Genomic DNA, 18422 nt, shown 5'->3' with positions numbered 1-18422 from the left:
ACTGTTTGGTAGACCAGTTCAAAACGTTACTTATTATCGGCCGATGGAAGGGAGGGAGAACTGCAGTCAAGTGACCAATGTAGACACTTAACTGTGCTCAGCCACCTTCTCTGAACAACAGAATTACATCGCATTATATAGTGTTTCTTTGTCACCTTAGCACATTCCACAGACATTAGTCATGGTCAGAGGTACAGGAAAAGGCATCACATCAAAGGCCTTTTGTTTACATGGTACAAGATATACTAAAAACATTGGCCATTTGTTTTAGGTCATTTTATCTCCAAAGAGATCACCCTAGCTCTTTCGCTGCTTCCTCTCTGTCACTTGGTCCCTCATAAACATAGGCCATTTGGTTTACGACATCTTACATCAAAGAGATCTCTCTAGCTTCTCCTCTCTGCTTGTCATTTGGGAGACAATGTTATAGGATTTATTATCTCACACACCGCAACCTGAGGAAAGCCTAATTTAAGACTAAATATAAGCTGTAAGCTAGCCCAAAAGCCAATTTAATATCTTCTTATATTTTTAACTAAAATTCGGCTTCATCACCACCAGCGGCAGAGGGTTTTATAGTCCCTCCCCCCTGCCGCCAGCAGGGGCAGCAGAGAGAATGGGGAATTTTGTAAAAACATTAATATTCCCGTCATATTTCATCAACGGGAAAAATCCTCGGCACACACGCGGCGGAGGGGGGCTCTGAGCGAGGTGGCCAAAAATGACGGCCGTAGGTGGCGGCGTTCTCTCGGAAATCGCAGCACAGATCGCCAAAAGCGGTCAAGAACAGAGTTTTAGTAATATAGATAAACCATGTCCTCACCCACCCCCTAAGCTTACCCAGCTGTCAAAGTGATTTATTGTTTGTTATTATCCTGGTCATTCACAAGTATAAAAAAGCATAAAGCAAGAAAGAAAATTGTATGGAGTTTTCATGCTCTTGCTGTAACGATCTGGATTTCCTTTTGCTGCTTCAGGTTCCTCTTACATTCCAAGGATGAGGGGTTGGTAGGTGAATGTCTACTGATCTACTGATGCAATAGAATATGGGAGGAGTTGACGGGAATGGAGGGAGAATAAAATGGCATTAGTGTAGGTGGTTGTTTAATGATGGACTGAAGGGTCTGATTCAGTGCTGCACGATTCTGTGCATGAAGATTCACATTGAAACTAATCAATCAGTAAGAGTCAACAGCTGACATGTTCAAAAAAATCTACTGCCCATTCAGGGCTTGTGAATCGCCTTGAACAATCAAGCTCATTTTAAACTGATTTAAAGTCTGCATTGCTATTAATTCAGTGTTGGGTCTACTCTGCTGCGGCTGGAAAAACCAGGGCAATGATTGTTCACAAGGCTGGTTCTCCCTTAAGGAAGAATTTCAGTTAATATATAATGTTCTGCCCCACTACTAACTAACTCCTTCGCAGCACAGTGCCAGAAATGCTGCCATGACTCTAATGCCCCTGTCACACTTAGGCGATTTTTTTAGGCGACTAAGCTGTCGCCACACGGTCGCCGGGGTGTCGGCTGTATGGTTGTGAGTAGTCTCCTCGGTCGCCCAAAGAATCGTAGCGTTTTCTGGTTGCCACTGGATTTTGAAATGTTCAAAACTTTTCAGCGATAGTTAGCTTGTCGTAGGTTGTCGCCAGGATGACGTAGGCTGACTTCGGTGAATTCCATTGGCGACTACCTACGTCAACCGGCGACAGGTACAGGTGACTGAATTGTCTTACCTTGTCGTAGCTTGTCGCGGGTGGACGTAGGTTGTCGTAGGTGGACGACCTAATGGGTCGCCGGTTGTCGGTAGCTTGCCGTAGCTGGACGTCGACTGGGTGGTAGGTTGTTGTAGACATTGTCGTAAGGGGATCCAGTCGCCAGTTTCTCGGCGACCTGCTATGACTACGACAGTCGCCGAAAAAATTGCCTAAGTGGGACAGGCCCATAACTCTTAACTCATTTGGATGTTCATTTATTGTTAAAAAAGATATCCATGGAGGGAAATGGATAGGAGATGTTTCGAGTCCTGACCCAAAATTGTGCTTATCCTTTCTCTCCAGAGATACTGCCTGGAGAAGGGTCTCGAACCGAGACGTCACCCATTCCTCCTCTCTAGAGATGCTGCCTTTCCCGCTGAGTTACTCTAGCTTTGTGTCTTTCTTCGGTTTAAACCAGCATCTCCAGTTCCTTCCTCCACATTATATCTGCTGCCTGGCCTGTGGAGTTCCTCTGGAACATTTTGCTCAAGATTCCAGCATCTTAATTGTGTCTCCATTCCGTTAGTGTCCTTTATTATTCTTTAGCACTGCACTGATTTGACACTACAATTTTGCACTCATATTTGTTGTCATGTTTATCATTATTGTTTACTCTGTAAGGTTCATATAAGCAAGAACATTTGTTGCACCCTGTTGTATATGTCATCATAAACTAATCTTAATGAACAGGTTCAGAATTGTCAATTACACCTTTAGGAAGGATTTTTTTTTGTCAGAGGGTGGTGAATCTGTGGAATTCTCTGCCACAGAAGGCTGCGGAGACCAAGTCAATGGATATTTTTAAGGCAGAGAGATAGATTCTAGATTAGTACAGGTGTCAGGAGTTATGGGGAGAAGGCAGGAGAATGGGTTTGGGAGGGAGAGGTAGATCAGCCATGATTGAATGGCAGAGTAGACCTGATGGGCCGAATGGCCTAATTCTGCTCTATCGCTTGGCAGTGCAGTTTAATGATAGTTCTCTCATTCATGAAGGAAGATCAACTTTATCGGTATTTGGCATTGTTTATGACATTAAATATTTTTAGAATCCGTTTTTACATTTTTATACAGTTACATTTGAACATTGCTGTTTTGAAAATTAAGCTTCCACAGAAATTATGATACGGAAATGTACAAATATATAAAAATATGTAGTAAAACTTGTTATTAGAGACTTTAAATAAACCTTGAAACTTTTTTTCACAGGACACCGTTACTTGGACATGGCAAGGACACTCTGCGTATGTTTTTTGCATTATTAATTTACTGTAGGAATGAAGCTGTTGTTGGTTTGTTCAGTAAATTTTATTAGAGACTAGACTAATTGGGAGCCGCTGGGTCCAAGCATCACACAGGAGGGCTGGTGCCCCAACACAATATTCCACCTCTCCACCAATTCCAATATTGGTGGCCAGTATGGGGGGCTTTCTGGAGCGCTAGTATGGGTGTTGTGGGCTGAAGGGACTGGTTTCCAGAGGGCTAGTATGGACATTGTGGGCCAAATGAATTCTTGGGCTGGTGGCTCAATCACTCAAGCCTGTTGTGCTGGCAGCTCACTCACTCACAGCTGGTGGGCTGGCAGTTGACTCGCGGCTATTCCTTGAAATTCCATTTCAAGCAGGGTGCAAGGCCACCAAATTCAAGTGCAGTTTCTTACCATTTCAAGCAGGATGCAAGGCCACCAAATTCAAGTGCAGTTTCTTACCACTTCAAGCAAGGTGCAAGGCCACCAATTTCAAGTGCAGTTTCATACCATTTCAAGCAGGGTGCAAGGCCACTAAAGACAGCGAGTCGTGACCTCTCCCTCCTCCATCTTGCAGAGACTGAGCCACGCCCACACTTCTGGGTTTTATAGTCCCTCCCCGCCCCACCAGAAGGGGCGTGGCCTTCATGGCATGATTGACAGGAGAGAAAATCTCAACTTTTTAAAACACTAATAACTCTTTTATTTTTCATCGATGGGGAAAATCCTCGGCACCTGATGAGCAGAGGGGGACTCTGAGTAAGATGGCCAAAAATCACAGCCGTATTCAGTTTAAATCAATATAAAGCACAAACAGGAAGTGGTCAAGATTAGACTTTTAATTATATAGAAAGGCAAGGCAACTTTAATTAGGCAAGGCAACTTTAATTAGGCAAGGCAACTTTAACTAGGCAACACGCATTTACCATTTCCAAACCATAGGCAACACAGCTTTAGCATTTCCAAACCAAAAGCAACACAGCTTTAGCATTTCAAAACCAAAGGCAACACAGCTTTAGCATTTCCATACCAAAGGCAACACAGCTTTAGCATTTCCATACCAAAGGCAACACAGCTTTAGCATTTCCAAACCAAAGACATCACAGCTTTAGCATTTCCAAACTATTTTTTTGAAACCACATTAAGGGCACTGACAGGTCAGTAAAACCACTCCCAGTTTAGTAGACATGTGTTCAGTGTTATTCACAGCTCAGACTGAGAGACGTGACCCTCTCACTTCCCCCATCTTGCAGAGACTGACTGAGGCACTCAACACTTCCGGGTTTTATAGTCCCTCCGGAAGGGGCGTGGCCTTGTGGAGAGAGAATCTCAACATTTTTTAAACACTAATAACTCTTTTATTTTTCATCGATGGGAAAAATCCTTATTGTGTGTCCAGTTTAAATGCGATTTTGCAGAAGCTACATTTCCACAATATCTGCTTCTTTGTTCCTGGGCTGGATTATTCAAACTTCTAACCCCATTTTCAGAAAGTCCTTTCCTTTGTTCCCTTTAGTAAATGTCATGAGATTGCCATTAAATTATAACTGTAGGCATATATTTTGTTGAACACTGACCTGATTCCTAGAACGTATGTAGGATACAGTATTGGCGCAATGGTTAAATTATCTGACCAGTTCTCCAGAGATAGACACAAAATGCTAGAGTAACTCAGCGGGCCAGGCATCATCTCTGGAGGGAAGGTATGGGTGATGTTTCTGGTCGAGACCCTTCTTCAGACTGTCACCCATTCCTTCTCTCTAGAAATGCTGCCTGTCCCGCTGAGTTACTCCAACATTTTGTATCTATATTCGGTGTATAACCAATATCTGCAGTTCCTTCCCACACAGGACTCCAGAGACGTAGGTAAACAATCTAGAGACCAGAATTCAGTTCGGCTGCAGTGATGGAATTTGGCCAGAGTTCTAGTTTGATAATCTGAAATATGGAGGGGGAGGAAGAAACACCAGCAAATCTAAGTAAGGATGGCCATGAACGCCGTCTAGCACCAAGACCCATCTGCTTCACTAATTCCCTGCATCGTGAGGGATAGAATTTCTTTTCAGCCCTACTTGTTATTCCAAGCCAGACCCACCCCTTGTTGGTTAATCTTAAATGCTCTCTGAAGTGGGCCAGCAAACCACTCACTTGTACAGTTACTTCTGTCTTCAAACAGAGAAGCAATAAAACAGCATGGGTCACCTAGCATCAACCAAGGCTACTCATTTAAACAGCAAAGTTATTCTCAATACTGAGAGGCCATCTTCAGTGTGAAGTAATCAAATAATAGCAACAACATTGAGAAAATATTTTACAAAATAGAACAAATAAGAACCATTCAATCAGATCAGTTTGCACACCTTTTAAAAGTTAATTTGTCCTGAGATCTCCAGATTGGAAATGATCTCATGGCTTTCTGAAACCAAATGCTAGTAGGTTCTAGAGATGACTTTCATTTATTGCAGTTTGCTTTCTGTTTTATTTGATTAAATATTTAGTCTCTGCTAGCTGATTTTGAAACAACACTACAGAGATTGAGAATTATCCCTAAAGATCCTAAAGTGCAGTTTGCTTTACAAACTGAAGATACTCTTCGTCTTACCACTCTAAGATGCATTTGCTCTTTACAACATTCCTATCAAAGAAAGCTTTTCACTGTAGCTCGATACATGTGACAATAAACTAAATTCAAATTCTCTCAATTGCAGATTAACTGGGCAACATCAGTACACCTTGCATTGGCTTATGTCTTATTAGTGACCAGCATATCTGTTATCTTAATACTAATTTTCTAAGCAGCCTTTTGAGTGTACAGTGAATAGAAGCATATATTACTCATTCAAAATCTTGCTAATTGAGGCGAGTGGAAAATATTTGAAAGATCACAAAACACTATGATCTGCAGATAACTGTCTTCCCATTTTTGGTTGGTGCTCGAGCTATATTTGCCAGAGAGTTGTAATTGCAGATTCAACTGTGGATATTTTGTAATTTTTGTGATTAAAAGCATACAGTGGTATTCTATTTTAAGATTATCTAACAACAAAGGAAGTGCCAAAGAACCAAAAGCTTTACGTTATTTCCTGTTGAAACTTAAGGCGATGATTTTCATTTATAGTTTTACTTTTTTGAGAAAAGGGGTATTTGGTATTTTTGCATCGTTACTCTGTGATTGGTTGTCCTGGAATTACAATACAATACAATATTTATTGTCATTTGAACCTCAGTGAGGCTCAAACGAAATTCCGTTTCCACAGCCATACAAACAAAGACAATTTCCTACAGACATACACACAATTTAATTCACACAAACATCCATCACAGTGAACCCACTGTGATGGAAGGCAAAGTCTTTTCTCTCCCCTGTTCTCCATTTCTCTCCCGATGTCGAAGCCCCAGGCGGGCGATGATAAGTCCCACGGCCATTTTAGGCCGTGCCGGGCGATGTACGGCCCCGCTCCCAGTCTAAAAGTCACAAAGTAGGAGCCCCCGGCGGGCGCTGGAATGTCCCACGGCCATGAAGCCGCGCCGGGCGATGTATGACCCCGCTCCGGGTCGTTCCAACCCCGCGACACGGGCTGGAGAAGTCGCGTTGCGGGAGCTCCGGGAAGCGGTCTCTCCACCCGGACCCGCGAGCTCCCGATGACCCGACAGTCCACCGGACCTGCGGCTGCGCTGCTGGAGCCTCCGAGCCCCAGGAGCCGAGCCGCAGCAGCGAGCCACCACCGCTCCCCACGCTCCGAGGCCGGCCAGCCCCACGATGGTAAGTCCGCAGCTCCGCAGTCTCCCGAGCACCTGGATCGTTCAGGTTGGAGGCCGCTCCACGGTGCTAGGCCCCAACGACAACGGAGACCCGACAGGGAAAAGGTCGGGTCTCCCGTACAGGGAAGAGATTTTAAACAGTTTCCCCCTTCCTCCCGCCCCCCACATATACACAGTTAAAAACACTATTAAAAAAACACCAACACTACATTTAACTAGACAAAAAATAAAAAAAAGACAGACAGGCTGTAGGGACCGCTGCAACGGGTGAGTCGCGCCGCCTAGTGAATTTATTCACTAGTTATTCCTCTGTGTATGACTCTTAGATTTCGATTTGCCGTGACAACATATGATAGATGCAATTTAATGTAAAAAAAAAGCCGAGAGTCAAGAGTGTGTATTTATCATCTGCAGCGGGACCAGAACAAATAAATTCTTACTTGTTGTAGCTTTATAGGCACATTAAATGCAACAACACAACAAATAAATGATTAGTTATTCTCTGTAAACCAGGTAGTTATGTTAGTTATACAATAAATGATTAGTTATTCTCTGTAAACCAGGTAGTTATGTTAGTTATACAATAAATGATTAGTTATTCTATGTAAACCAGACCATGACAGCACAAGCCATAGTGTAAAATATAACGTAGGGTTGTTGTTAGGGTTGTACAGAATTAATTGTTCAAGTGAATGATAATTCATGGGAAACTGTTCTTGAACAAAGGGGTTGGGTTCACCGACTCTTGTATTACCTTACAGAAAGATGAGAATGTGGCCAGGGTGATGTGGGTCATTTCTCCAATACTGAAAATTAATTTGTTCCCCTCTCTTTCCCAGTCATCATGTAGGTTCCCAGGTCTGAAACGTTAACTGGTTCTCTTTCCATAGATGCTCTCTGGCCTACAAAATCTATCTAGCTTTTTTTGTTTTTATTTCATACTTCCAGGTTCTTAATTTTCTCTTACTGTCAATTTGAATTATTTGACACTTTGCACAACACACAATTTACTAGAATTGTACAAGGCATTAAAGACTCATGGAAAGATTCACGGAAAGGTATGCTGGAGAGAGGGGGCATTTGGCACATTTGGCTGGCACTTTCTGCACGATTCCCATTATTATCTGCTAGTGTATTTGTCCATTACTCATGGAGAGGTCAGCAAAATTGGAGTTTTCTGCCACAAAGTGGCGAAAATTAAGGACAGATTTATGAAAGATGTTGGAAACCTCGATGGGAAATGATAATGTAAATAAAGATAATTTCAAGGATAGAGAGCCAATAACCAGAGTGGACAGCTTTAAACTAATTGATAAAACAATCAGATGGAGAAACATTTTTATTTAGGAGATTGCTATGGTCGAGAATACAGTATCTTCAAAAGTAATGGAAGAAGATCCAGTAATATCTTTCAGAAGGTAATTAAATAAGTAGTAGTACATTTATCAGGCGAAGTAGAAAGAGCAATAAAGTAGGACTAATTAAAGGCCTTTTTAAAAGTCTTGGGATTCAGGTGTTGAATTGATTTTGAATTGATTTTATTAGGGACAGTGCATATTAATAAACATTTGCATGTAATATGCAAGATTGTAGCCAGTAGCTAATTTCCATCTTTCGTCCCACACAAGGTAAACACATCCCAAACAAGGTAAAAACAAAAGACAAAAACAAAAACAAAACAAACAATATGGTTTAGCCTGCAGTCATAACATAGAATAAATAACAAACACTCAACACAGTTTAAAGTCCCAAAGTCATTGTCTCTTCCCTCCTTGCTTTCCCTCTGCGCTGAGGCAATCCAAGCCTCCGATGTTGCGACCCCGCCGGGTGATGGTAGGTAAGTGCCGCAGGCTGAATCCGAGCTCTGCAAACGGGCCGGTTCAAACTCCGCGGCCCGGGGCGGTCGAAGCTGCCGAAGCTGCCGTCCTCCAGTCCAGCGGACGCAGCTGTAGTTGCGGGAGCTCCGGAAAACAGAACTCGAGCTCCCGATGATGTCGTCCACTGGCCCACTGGCCCGCGGCCGAGCCTCCGAGGCTCCAAAGTCGGGTCGGAAGTTGTGCCGCACCGCAACCACAGCCCCGAAGTCAGCCAGGCTCGCGTTGGTAAGTCCTGGCTCTGCTCCACCGCCTCGAGGTCGGTCGCAGTTGGAGGCCGCCAGCTCCGCGATAGGCCTCAGCGCAGACGGACACGGAGACGGGGATACGGCAGGAAAAGTCGCATCCCCCCGAAGGAAGAGCCAAAAAAACCACCACACCCACCCCCCCACACACACACAGCCAAACAAACCGAAACAAACCGCAAAAACAGGACAAAAGAAAACAAAAAACAGAAAAGACAAACGGACTGCAGGCGAGCCGCAGCTGCAAGGCAGCGCAGCCACTAATGATGTTAAATCATTCCATTATATTCTGATGGTCAGCATTAATGTTAAAATGGTGCACTTTAGAAGAAGTTTATGAAGAATTTCTTCTCTTTATAAAGGAGTACCTCCCTTCTTTATAAGACTACCTTATTTAATTAAGGAAGAACAAAATTAAGTACCCACCAACTTTAATATCAGTCTCAAATTATAATTACAAAATGCTTTACTTACTTGGTTTATTGGATAATATTTGAGGTGAAAGAATTAACATTTCAGATCTATGATCTTTCATGGGAACTCAGATTCAGTTAAAAAGACATCAACTTGAAGCTTTCATTCTATTTTATGTTCAAATGCTGCCTGAGTACACTATTTTCTATCATTACTTAAAATCTGTGGGACTTTGTTTTGTATTAGTAATAAATAAATGTAGGTCAGTTGTCAATAATATAGTTTTCCATACACAAATTGTTATTGTGCTTTTTGGAGGGTATTACACTTTACCTGTAATGGAAAAATATAAGACTTCAAAAAGATACTATCATCTTATCAACAATTCCCTCTTACTTTCATAGTGTGAGCATCATTACCTGTATCCCAATGGGATTAATTTAAATGGTATTAATCCACATATACATATTAATTTGAGAGGGCAATAGCTTGGTGGCGTAGCAGTAGAGTTGCTGCCTTATAGGGCCTACAGCGCCAGTGCCAGATGGGTGCTGTTTGTGCAGAGTTTGTACGTTCTCCCCGTGACCTGCATGGGTTTTCTCCAAGATCTTCGGTTTCCTTCCACACTCCAAAGACGTATAGATTTGTAGGTTAATTGGCTTGGTATAAATGTTAAAATTGGCCCTAGTGTGTCCCTAGGAAAGTGCGGGGATTGCTGGTCGGTGTGGACTCGGTGGGCCGAAGTTTAACTAAACTAAACTAATAGCTTTTAGGCCAAGTAAAAATCATGCAAAGATAATTTTAAAAAAGCAATTGAATTTCCACTAGGGGGCTCTTTAAATTGAAGTTAGGATGGTCAATGGGATCTTGCTTGTAACCATGTGACAACATAAAGTGCCCGTTGCCAGTGATATTTCTGACATTTGTGACAATTTCTGACATTTCACATCATCACATGCTCTTTTTCTGCAAATTTAGTTTGTTCCTTTTGTTGCCAGAAGAGTCTTTTGGTTGTCATTCCTGTATTCCAAGGCCAGATGTCACAACATAGATGCCACCACTTAGTGGATTGATTTTAACCTGTGACCTTGAAGAAGAGTCTTTTGGTTGTCACTCCTGTATTCCAAGGCCAGATGTCACAACATAGATGCCACCACTTAGTGGATTGATTTTAACCTGTGACCTTGATCTTGCCACTTTTGAGGGAAATCTCAAATGACAAGCTATCTGAAGAATTAATTGATATTTGGTTTATTCTTTTGCAGGTCAATGCTTACGTTCCTGACATTATGTCAACCATACACAAATGTGGAAATTGAGGTAAGAGTATAAATTACTGCGCAAATCTGCCTGCATTGATAAAACATTATTTTGAATAAGCATCTCAGAGGAGGTAAAAGAATTAGAGAAGAAACAATCAAGTTGTTTTTAAGGTGTTTGATAAATCTGACTTAAAACAGGTAGCTGGTCAGTGAAGCACAGTAACATACATGTCATTTAGTCATTTCAAAAGTGGCTTCTAACATTGAAATGTCTTGAAAGGGCAGCAGTACACAGATTTGTCAAAATTCCAGATGCCTAGCATATTTCTTCCATATGAAAAAATGTAAAAGTGCAAAAGTTTATTATGTGGAGCTCAGCCGATGAAAGGATAAATGTAAAGGCTCACAGAGTTTGAGGTTACTGAAGAATAGAGCATAAATAATCAGTAAAAATGCCAGCCTTGTGTATATCACTTTTAAAAATAAAATTCCTGTCAAAGTTGAACTGTATACGAGGAAAAGATGTGAAATGTCACCTTTTGGCTGTCACTGCAATAATCCTTAATTTTGTGCCTCTGCATGGCTCTGATTCAATATATGGTTGCTGCTTTGTCTGTCTTCGGAATGTTTTATGTCTCTATAAAATCAGAGTTGGGTGATGTAAAATAATCATAATGAACTTTTGCAGTTTTTGCCAGTGTATGTGCCGAATGCTGAAGAACGTAGTGATCCCTTCCTGTACGCCAACAGAGTTCGTAGCACTATGGCAACGTAAGTGGCTTACTTCTGCTTGTTTTCCGTACACAACATTTTTGGATGCTTATTCTCGGAGGGGATATCACTTTTTCTATAATGGGAAAATATTAGACCAAAAAGATGCTATTGTCTAATCAACAATTCCGTCTTATTTTCATAAATATCAGTATCCCTTGGGGATAATGTAGATGTTAATCAATATATATTAAGTGGAGGGAATAATAGCTTTTAAACCAAGGAAACATCATGGTATTATTAATTTTGATCCTTTGTTATATTATCCATCATTATTTTTGTAGGGAATTGGATGTGCCAATGACTGACCACACGTTTGAAGATTGCAGATTGATGATTTCAGCAGGTGAACTGACTTTGCCCATGGAAGCTGGCTTAGTGGAGTTTACCAAAATTAGCAGAAAACTCAAGTATGCATTCATTAACTTTTATGGTGTAGTATAGATTTATGTTTAGTTGATTTTTTAATTAAGAATATAAATTATTTGCTGCAACTTATTTTTCCAAGGATAGATTCAAAAAGCTGGAGTAACTCAGCGGGACAGACAGCATCTCTGAGTCTGAAGAAGGGTTTCGGCCCGAAACGTTGCCTATCTCCTTCGCTCCATAGATGCTGCTGCACCCGCTGAGTTTCTCCAGCAATTTTGTGTATCTCTGAGTCTATCTTCGGTTTAAACCAGCATCTGCTGTTCCTACTTACACTATTTTTCCAAGGAAGTGCTGAACCAAGGAATGCAATTCTTGGTAGTTAAAATTTAGCTTAATCAGCTGTTTTGTTTTACTATGTACAAACATTTATATTTCTGTTACAGTCTGAAATGGGACAATGTAAGAAAACAACTCGACTGTTTTGCTACAATTGCCAGTAAATCCAAAGGGGGAAGGATTGGTATTGAAGAATTTGCGGAACATTTGAAACTGCCAATTTCGCCTCCACTTAGAGAGGTGTTTGCTCTTTTTGATCGAGTAAGTGTTTACTTTAAAGGATTGATTATAATTTAAGAATAACTGAGCAGTTTAAGTAATTTGACAATTATGTGCGATAGGAATCAAACTGGATTTTTTTTGCGAGATTCAATCAAGGTGACTAGATATCCATAGTATCTATGTTAAAAATCATACTTGTAGCATAACTATGTTCGTCACACAATACTGTAATTTTATAAACAGTTTCATTTAGAATCAAATCCTAGTCATGGCTTCAATCTGTGCAAGTTAGCCATAAATTATATCATGTAACCGCAGTTGTCTGGATTTTTAAAGGTAGATAATATTTAATTGGTAATAATCTTTGTGAACTGATTCTTTCCTTTGTAGAATGGGGATGGCACCATAGATTTCAGAGAATATGTGATTGGTCTGGTGATTCTTTGTAGTCCTGCCAACACAGAGGAGACGGTTCAGTTTGCATTTAAGGTAAGAGTAGTAGAGCACATATTGATGTGAATCTCCTTAGGATAGCTGCTTTGCTTCGTGGACATGTGCAAGAGATTTACAACTCGACTCTCTCTGAAAGGAAGGAACTGCAGATACACCGAAGATAGACACAAAATGCTGGAGTAACTCAGCAGGTCGAAGAAGTCTGAAGAAGGGTCTGGACCCGAAACATCAACCATTCCTTCTATCCAGATGCTGCCTGTCGCCCAGCATTTTGTGTCTATCTTCCCAAGGTATGCCTACTTTGGAGAAGTTCACCTCTCTCTGACCGGATTTCAGGGAGACCCTCTCTCATTGCCCTCCCTCTGTGATTCCTGCTGCTCTCCTGCTCGTCGGCCATGTTCTGACCTGCTGAGTTACTCCAGCACTTTGTGTCTTTTTTCATCATCCAGCATCTGCAGTTCCTGTGTCTTCAAATCCAATAGTTCAGATTCTAACTTTTCCATAGATCATACCATTGAATGAAGGCCTTGTTTGCTACGATGCTTCATCCTGTTCATAACTTGATTTTTCAAGAAAATTCCATAGAACACTAGTTATTTTTAGATATTTTTCTTTGAATTCGACTGTAAGCATTTTTCTTTTATTCACTACGAAGCCCAGGGCAAAATCTTAATTTGACTATATTTGTGCTACTTTCCACCCTCTTCTTTATTTTTCTGTTGTTATGTTGCCAGGTTTCACCATGATTTGGCTGAAATTTATCTTCACAGCTAAGTTGTCAAGAGAGGCGATTCATGTGTACATTATAAATATTTTAGAATGACCTCTTCATATTTCAGATGTTTGACATCGACGAAGATGGATATATAACTGAAGACGAGTTCTCTTCTCTCTTGCGATCTGCATTCAGTCTACATGATCTTGATGTTTCTCAATTGTTCAAAACAATCGACGTAAATGGTGATGGAAAAATTTCATATGGTGAGTAGGTGTTAATTTTCATTCTTCCAATTTAATTTAGAAAAATCAGGATTAACGGAAAACTAACCTGGAAAAATAATGTAACTATTATGTTGAGAACATTACAAATTATGAATTGACCAGACCATTTGAGGAAAATAATTTCAATTCTATTTTGTAAAGTTTATAATGTAAAGAAGCACATTCATCTCATGCAGACAGATTATTGTCAGGGAGCACTGCATGGAGCAGTGTTCGAGTGTTTGTGAGGGTGTCCCATAGCTGTATCCAGATTATCTTGAACGTATGATCGCAAACCTTTGCTTCCCCCTCAAAACCACCTCATTTTGTGGCACATCAAACTGTTTACTTGAGATCAATGTCTCTAGGAAGTTCTGAAAATCATAAACCTTTCTCATAGTATTGCATCTCTCGAGCCTTTCAGAGTCTCTTACAATAATATTTTGTCGTAAGCTAAACATCGGCCTCGTTAGTGGTGAAATGTGCAGTTGCTGCTTGGATTCTTACTTCTGTTTTTTACCGGAGAAGTTCCGTCTCAGCAATGTACAATCAACATAGTGCAAATTGCAGTTTTCTATTTTTGGGGGATTTGAAGTCTCTTCACATAAATGTCTGCAAGGGGCTGTGAAATAACTTGAAAGTAATTATCTGCTAAATAAATATTTATTTTTAATCCTAGAAATATTCCGCGAGTTCGCTCTGACACACCCGGAGTATGCCAAGTTGTTTACTACATACCTAGACCTTCAACGTTATAAGGCATGGCAGTCAATAACAGATGATGAAATGGATCTGGAAAAACCACACAAAGTGGCACCAAGCATTTGTGAAGATAGCTGTGAAAGCTCTGACAAAAAAGAGGACTGAGCTTGAATTACTGTGTTATTCCAAAGAAGAGTTACTTTCATATCCAGGCAGAATTGTTGGAGTCTTAGAGTGAAATCCGCTAGCTTTTTTTTTGTTAACATATAAAGGCATTGTGTGCTATGATGCTTCATACTGTTTATATATTGATTTTTTTTTTTAAACAAATGTCCATAAAATGACCCAAATTTATTCTGGGCATTTTAATTTTGTTGAATTTAAATGAAAAACAAACCAGAATTTTATACATTATTTTTTAACAAATTCCAAAGTGTTTCAGCCAGTAAATAAATGCTGAAATAAATGCTGGGTAGGAATTAGGAAAAGTAATGAAAGGCTTTGCCAACATTTTGGAAGGTGTTTAGAGGTGGGAGGTAAAGCAAGGTGTTTCAGGAGGGTGTTACTGTTTAGTGCAGTGGCAATGTGAGGCATTCCTAGTGACCAACAGTAGATGGGATGAGCCAATATAAAAATTAAATATTCTTACTGCTGAGCTTTGGCAAACTTGCAGCATTTTTATGACTTAAAACAAGTCCAGATTGTATACCAAGAATAAAAGTAGGCCTGGCTAAGTCAAGTGAAAGGTGTACATATTTTACTCTGATGTTTTAATTTGATAGGATTTCAGTTGGAATGATATTGTGCCTTTAACATTGCAAAAAAAAGTCAAATTACTGTAGGTAAATGACACAAATGAGTAATAAACTAATTTCAATGCAGGTTTAAAGTCGACTGTCAAGGTCAGAAGTATTTCTAATAGTGGCTTTTGATATGTATTGCCAGCTGTTTCTGTTCTACGCCATATTATTTTGGATTGAAAACTAAAAAGATAAACTAGATGTAGTTAACTTCTATTTTCATATCGGCCACACTTTTAGATTCATCCAGAAAAGAAATGTCAGGCATAGCCGGCACTTTGTTGTCTGACACTTTTTCAACATAATTACCTTCATGGATGGAGGTAATTTCAAAGCACAGGCAAGGGTGGGGACAGGAGAAATGGAGGTAAGAGGAGTCTTCTGTCAAAAAGCTGTTCAAATCCAGAGAGTACTGCAACTAACGACTTCTACATCTGCATACATCTTCAGCCTGGCTCTCACAAAAGCTGCCAAAAGTCAGATCACTGGCATATTTATTTTTTCCAATGTGCATAGAGCTACTAAACTTGATTGCTGGTCTTACCGAGATCAGTAAACTGATCAGAAATAGTGAAGTTTCCAAGAACTGCTAGTCCATCTGAATTAACACTGCAGCACAGAATCTGTACATCACCACACCATGAAGAAAATTGATTTTTCTTAATTGAAAAGTTTTATAAAGAAGATTATTTTTGTTGATTCATTGCTTTCCTTATCGCAGTGTCATTTGGAGAATCTCCAAAATCTAACCCTCAAAGATACTGATTGACAAAGCTATCCCATAGTGTTTACCATATTTGACTTGACTCATTGACTTTTAAAATAGTCTCAGATTTAGAACACGCTTTCTCTCGTGTGGATACTAGTCACAATATCATTGAACGCCAACTGGGCTGCTAGATTCTCCAAGTAACTGCATCTCCAAAAATATTTGGGTAAACAGTTGATCTGTAAGTCACGAGAAGTCTCGTACACATAGCTATTATCTCAAGTCTGTGCTGACTAGGAGAAGAATTATTAAAGGGCAGGGAAAAATAAAACATTTTGAAGCAAGGGGAGTTTTAACATTCAAACCATTTATCTTATCAACATTTATTTTCCCTTATGTTTTTAATCTTGAAGAAATGTTGAGTGAACTTTTCACATTGGTCAAAATGCTTTTGTAATTTGGATACTTGATTCAATCAAGCTCAATTGACTGTCCCAGTTTTTGAAGGGAAAAGTGTGGCAAAAGCAGATTGTATCTCTACTTCAATTCTAAATTGCAAAGTATCAATGGGAAAGGTTCGTATGTGATGTTGAATCTATATAATTAACAAGGGGAGTTTTCAAGGAATGCAACAATATTAAATGATGCATAATGGACTATTTTTTACCAAAGAAAGGAAGACTTCTTACTGGAAACGTTAACACAGCTAATGACTTTAGATGATTTTACCATGCTTTTAAGTGTGATGTCGTTGCTTTGTACATATTTAAAGTTGAGGGAAAATGCTATATTATATGATTTTAAATGTAAATAAATACTTTGAATATTTTACTCTAAATGTTCACTGTGTGATTCTTGCATTTTGAAATTTGATACACATCAGAACCTTATGTAATTTTCAGTGTTATCTAAAGATATGGTGGTAATGTGTTAAGTGCAACAGTGTGGATAAAGAAAGTCACCAAATCACAAGGCTTTGGAATCTGATACAGTATCTGAAAGGTAACAAACTCAAAAATGTATGGTATGCTGTTCAAATATAACCTTCATTATGGGTAGTCCCCATGTTACAGAAAGGTTCTAATCCTGGGAGCTGCCCATATATTGATCTTTCTGAGAATATGAAATGTCCATTTTCTGTAGTAATCATATCGTACGCAGGTAATGATATTGGTGCGTTATTGTTGTGTGTACTGAGATACTGTGTAAAGCTCTGCATGAAATTCACACCTTGCATGAGTACACCAGGTAATGCAAATGGGAAAATAGTGTCACACCTTCATGGAACCATGCACTTGTACTCCTAGATCCCTCTGCTCTACAACACCACCCAGAGGCCTACCACTTACTGTGTAGGTCCTGCCCTTGTTCAACGTCCCAAAATGCAACACCTCACACTTCTCTATATTAAATTCCATCAACCATTCCTACGCCCACCTGGCCAATTGATCCAGATCCTGCTGCGACCGTTCACAACCATCTTAACTATCTGCAAAACCACTAACGTTTGTTTCATGTGCAAACTTGCTAATCGTGCCCTGTACGTTCTCACCCAAATCATTGATGTGGATGTTCTCATGTAAGGGAGAATTTCAGTTCATCCGTAACATCAATAACACATAAGATTATTAAGGGTTTTGACACGCTCAATGCAGGAAACATGTTCCTGATGTTGGGGGAGTCCAGTACCAGGGGCACAGTTTAAGAATAAGGGGTAAGCCATTTAGAACAGAGATGAGGAAAAACGTTTTCATACAGAGGGTTATGAATCTGGAATTCCCTGCCTCAGGCAGTGGAGGCCAATTCTCTGGATGCTTTCAAGAGAGAGTTGGATAGAGCTCTTAAAGATAGCAATCAAGGGATATGGGGAGAAGGCAGGAACGGGGTACTGTGTGTGGATGATCAGCCATGATCACAGTGAATGACAGTGCTGGCTCGAAGGGCCTACGCCTGCACCCATTGTCTATTGCAACACAGGGTGTTGACACTAAATGAGGATGTGTATTTATTTAAATTGTTGCATGTGTATCATTTGTAAATCCTTTCACATTGTATGTTTTTTTAACCTGGGTCACAGTGTATAATCTAATGAAATACTGTAACAGTCTGAATATATATCAGTTAATTATTGCAGTCGGGCAAGAAACTTTCTGTATGAGGAACCTACATGATACTGAATAATATTACACTCTTAGCTGTATAATTATTAATTCTATTTTGTTAACAACTGCTTCATGTTGGTTGGATTTAATGAGCACTAACTACAAAGACTCTTAGCTTTCTCTCATCTTTAACTCCAGAAATTAGTTAATTTAGAGTTAGGTTTGATTTTAAATCTTCTTGTTTAATTGGACATCAAAGATAGACATGTAATCAGCCTAATACCTTATTATCTTCAAATTTCCGCTTCTTCCAACCAATGTGGGGTAAATAGACATTTATGAGGAGTCTCCATGTGATGAACATTTTTTTTAGCAAACTCGGACTTTGCCATTTTTAAAAGTGAAAGTTTTAACGTATTTGT

The 18422-nt window shown here is 39.9% G+C and overlaps 1 protein-coding gene across 1 annotated transcript in view; it reads left to right on the top strand.

Annotated features, from left to right (window-relative positions):
• lpcat2 (lysophosphatidylcholine acyltransferase 2) overlaps positions 1-16731 on the top strand; it is a 35398-nt gene extending 18667 nt beyond the window's left edge. The window contains exons 7-14 of the mRNA XM_033036314.1: positions 2962-2996; positions 10559-10613; positions 11244-11326; positions 11611-11736; positions 12139-12292; positions 12644-12742; positions 13546-13687; positions 14367-16731. Of these exons, the coding sequence (XP_032892205.1) occupies positions 2962-2996; positions 10559-10613; positions 11244-11326; positions 11611-11736; positions 12139-12292; positions 12644-12742; positions 13546-13687; positions 14367-14554 (882 nt within the window). The 3' untranslated portion in view covers positions 14555-16731. The remainder of the gene's footprint in view (positions 1-2961; positions 2997-10558; positions 10614-11243; positions 11327-11610; positions 11737-12138; positions 12293-12643; positions 12743-13545; positions 13688-14366) is intronic.
• The last annotated feature ends 1691 nt before the right edge of the window (positions 16732-18422 follow it).

Source organism: Amblyraja radiata, chromosome 17 (genome assembly GCF_010909765.2).
Source record: "Amblyraja radiata isolate CabotCenter1 chromosome 17, sAmbRad1.1.pri, whole genome shotgun sequence".
In the NCBI taxonomy this organism is placed as follows: Eukaryota; Metazoa; Chordata; class Chondrichthyes; order Rajiformes; family Rajidae; genus Amblyraja; species Amblyraja radiata.
Note: the sequence above shows the minus strand (reverse complement) of the source record. Positions and strands in the feature narration are given on the sequence as shown.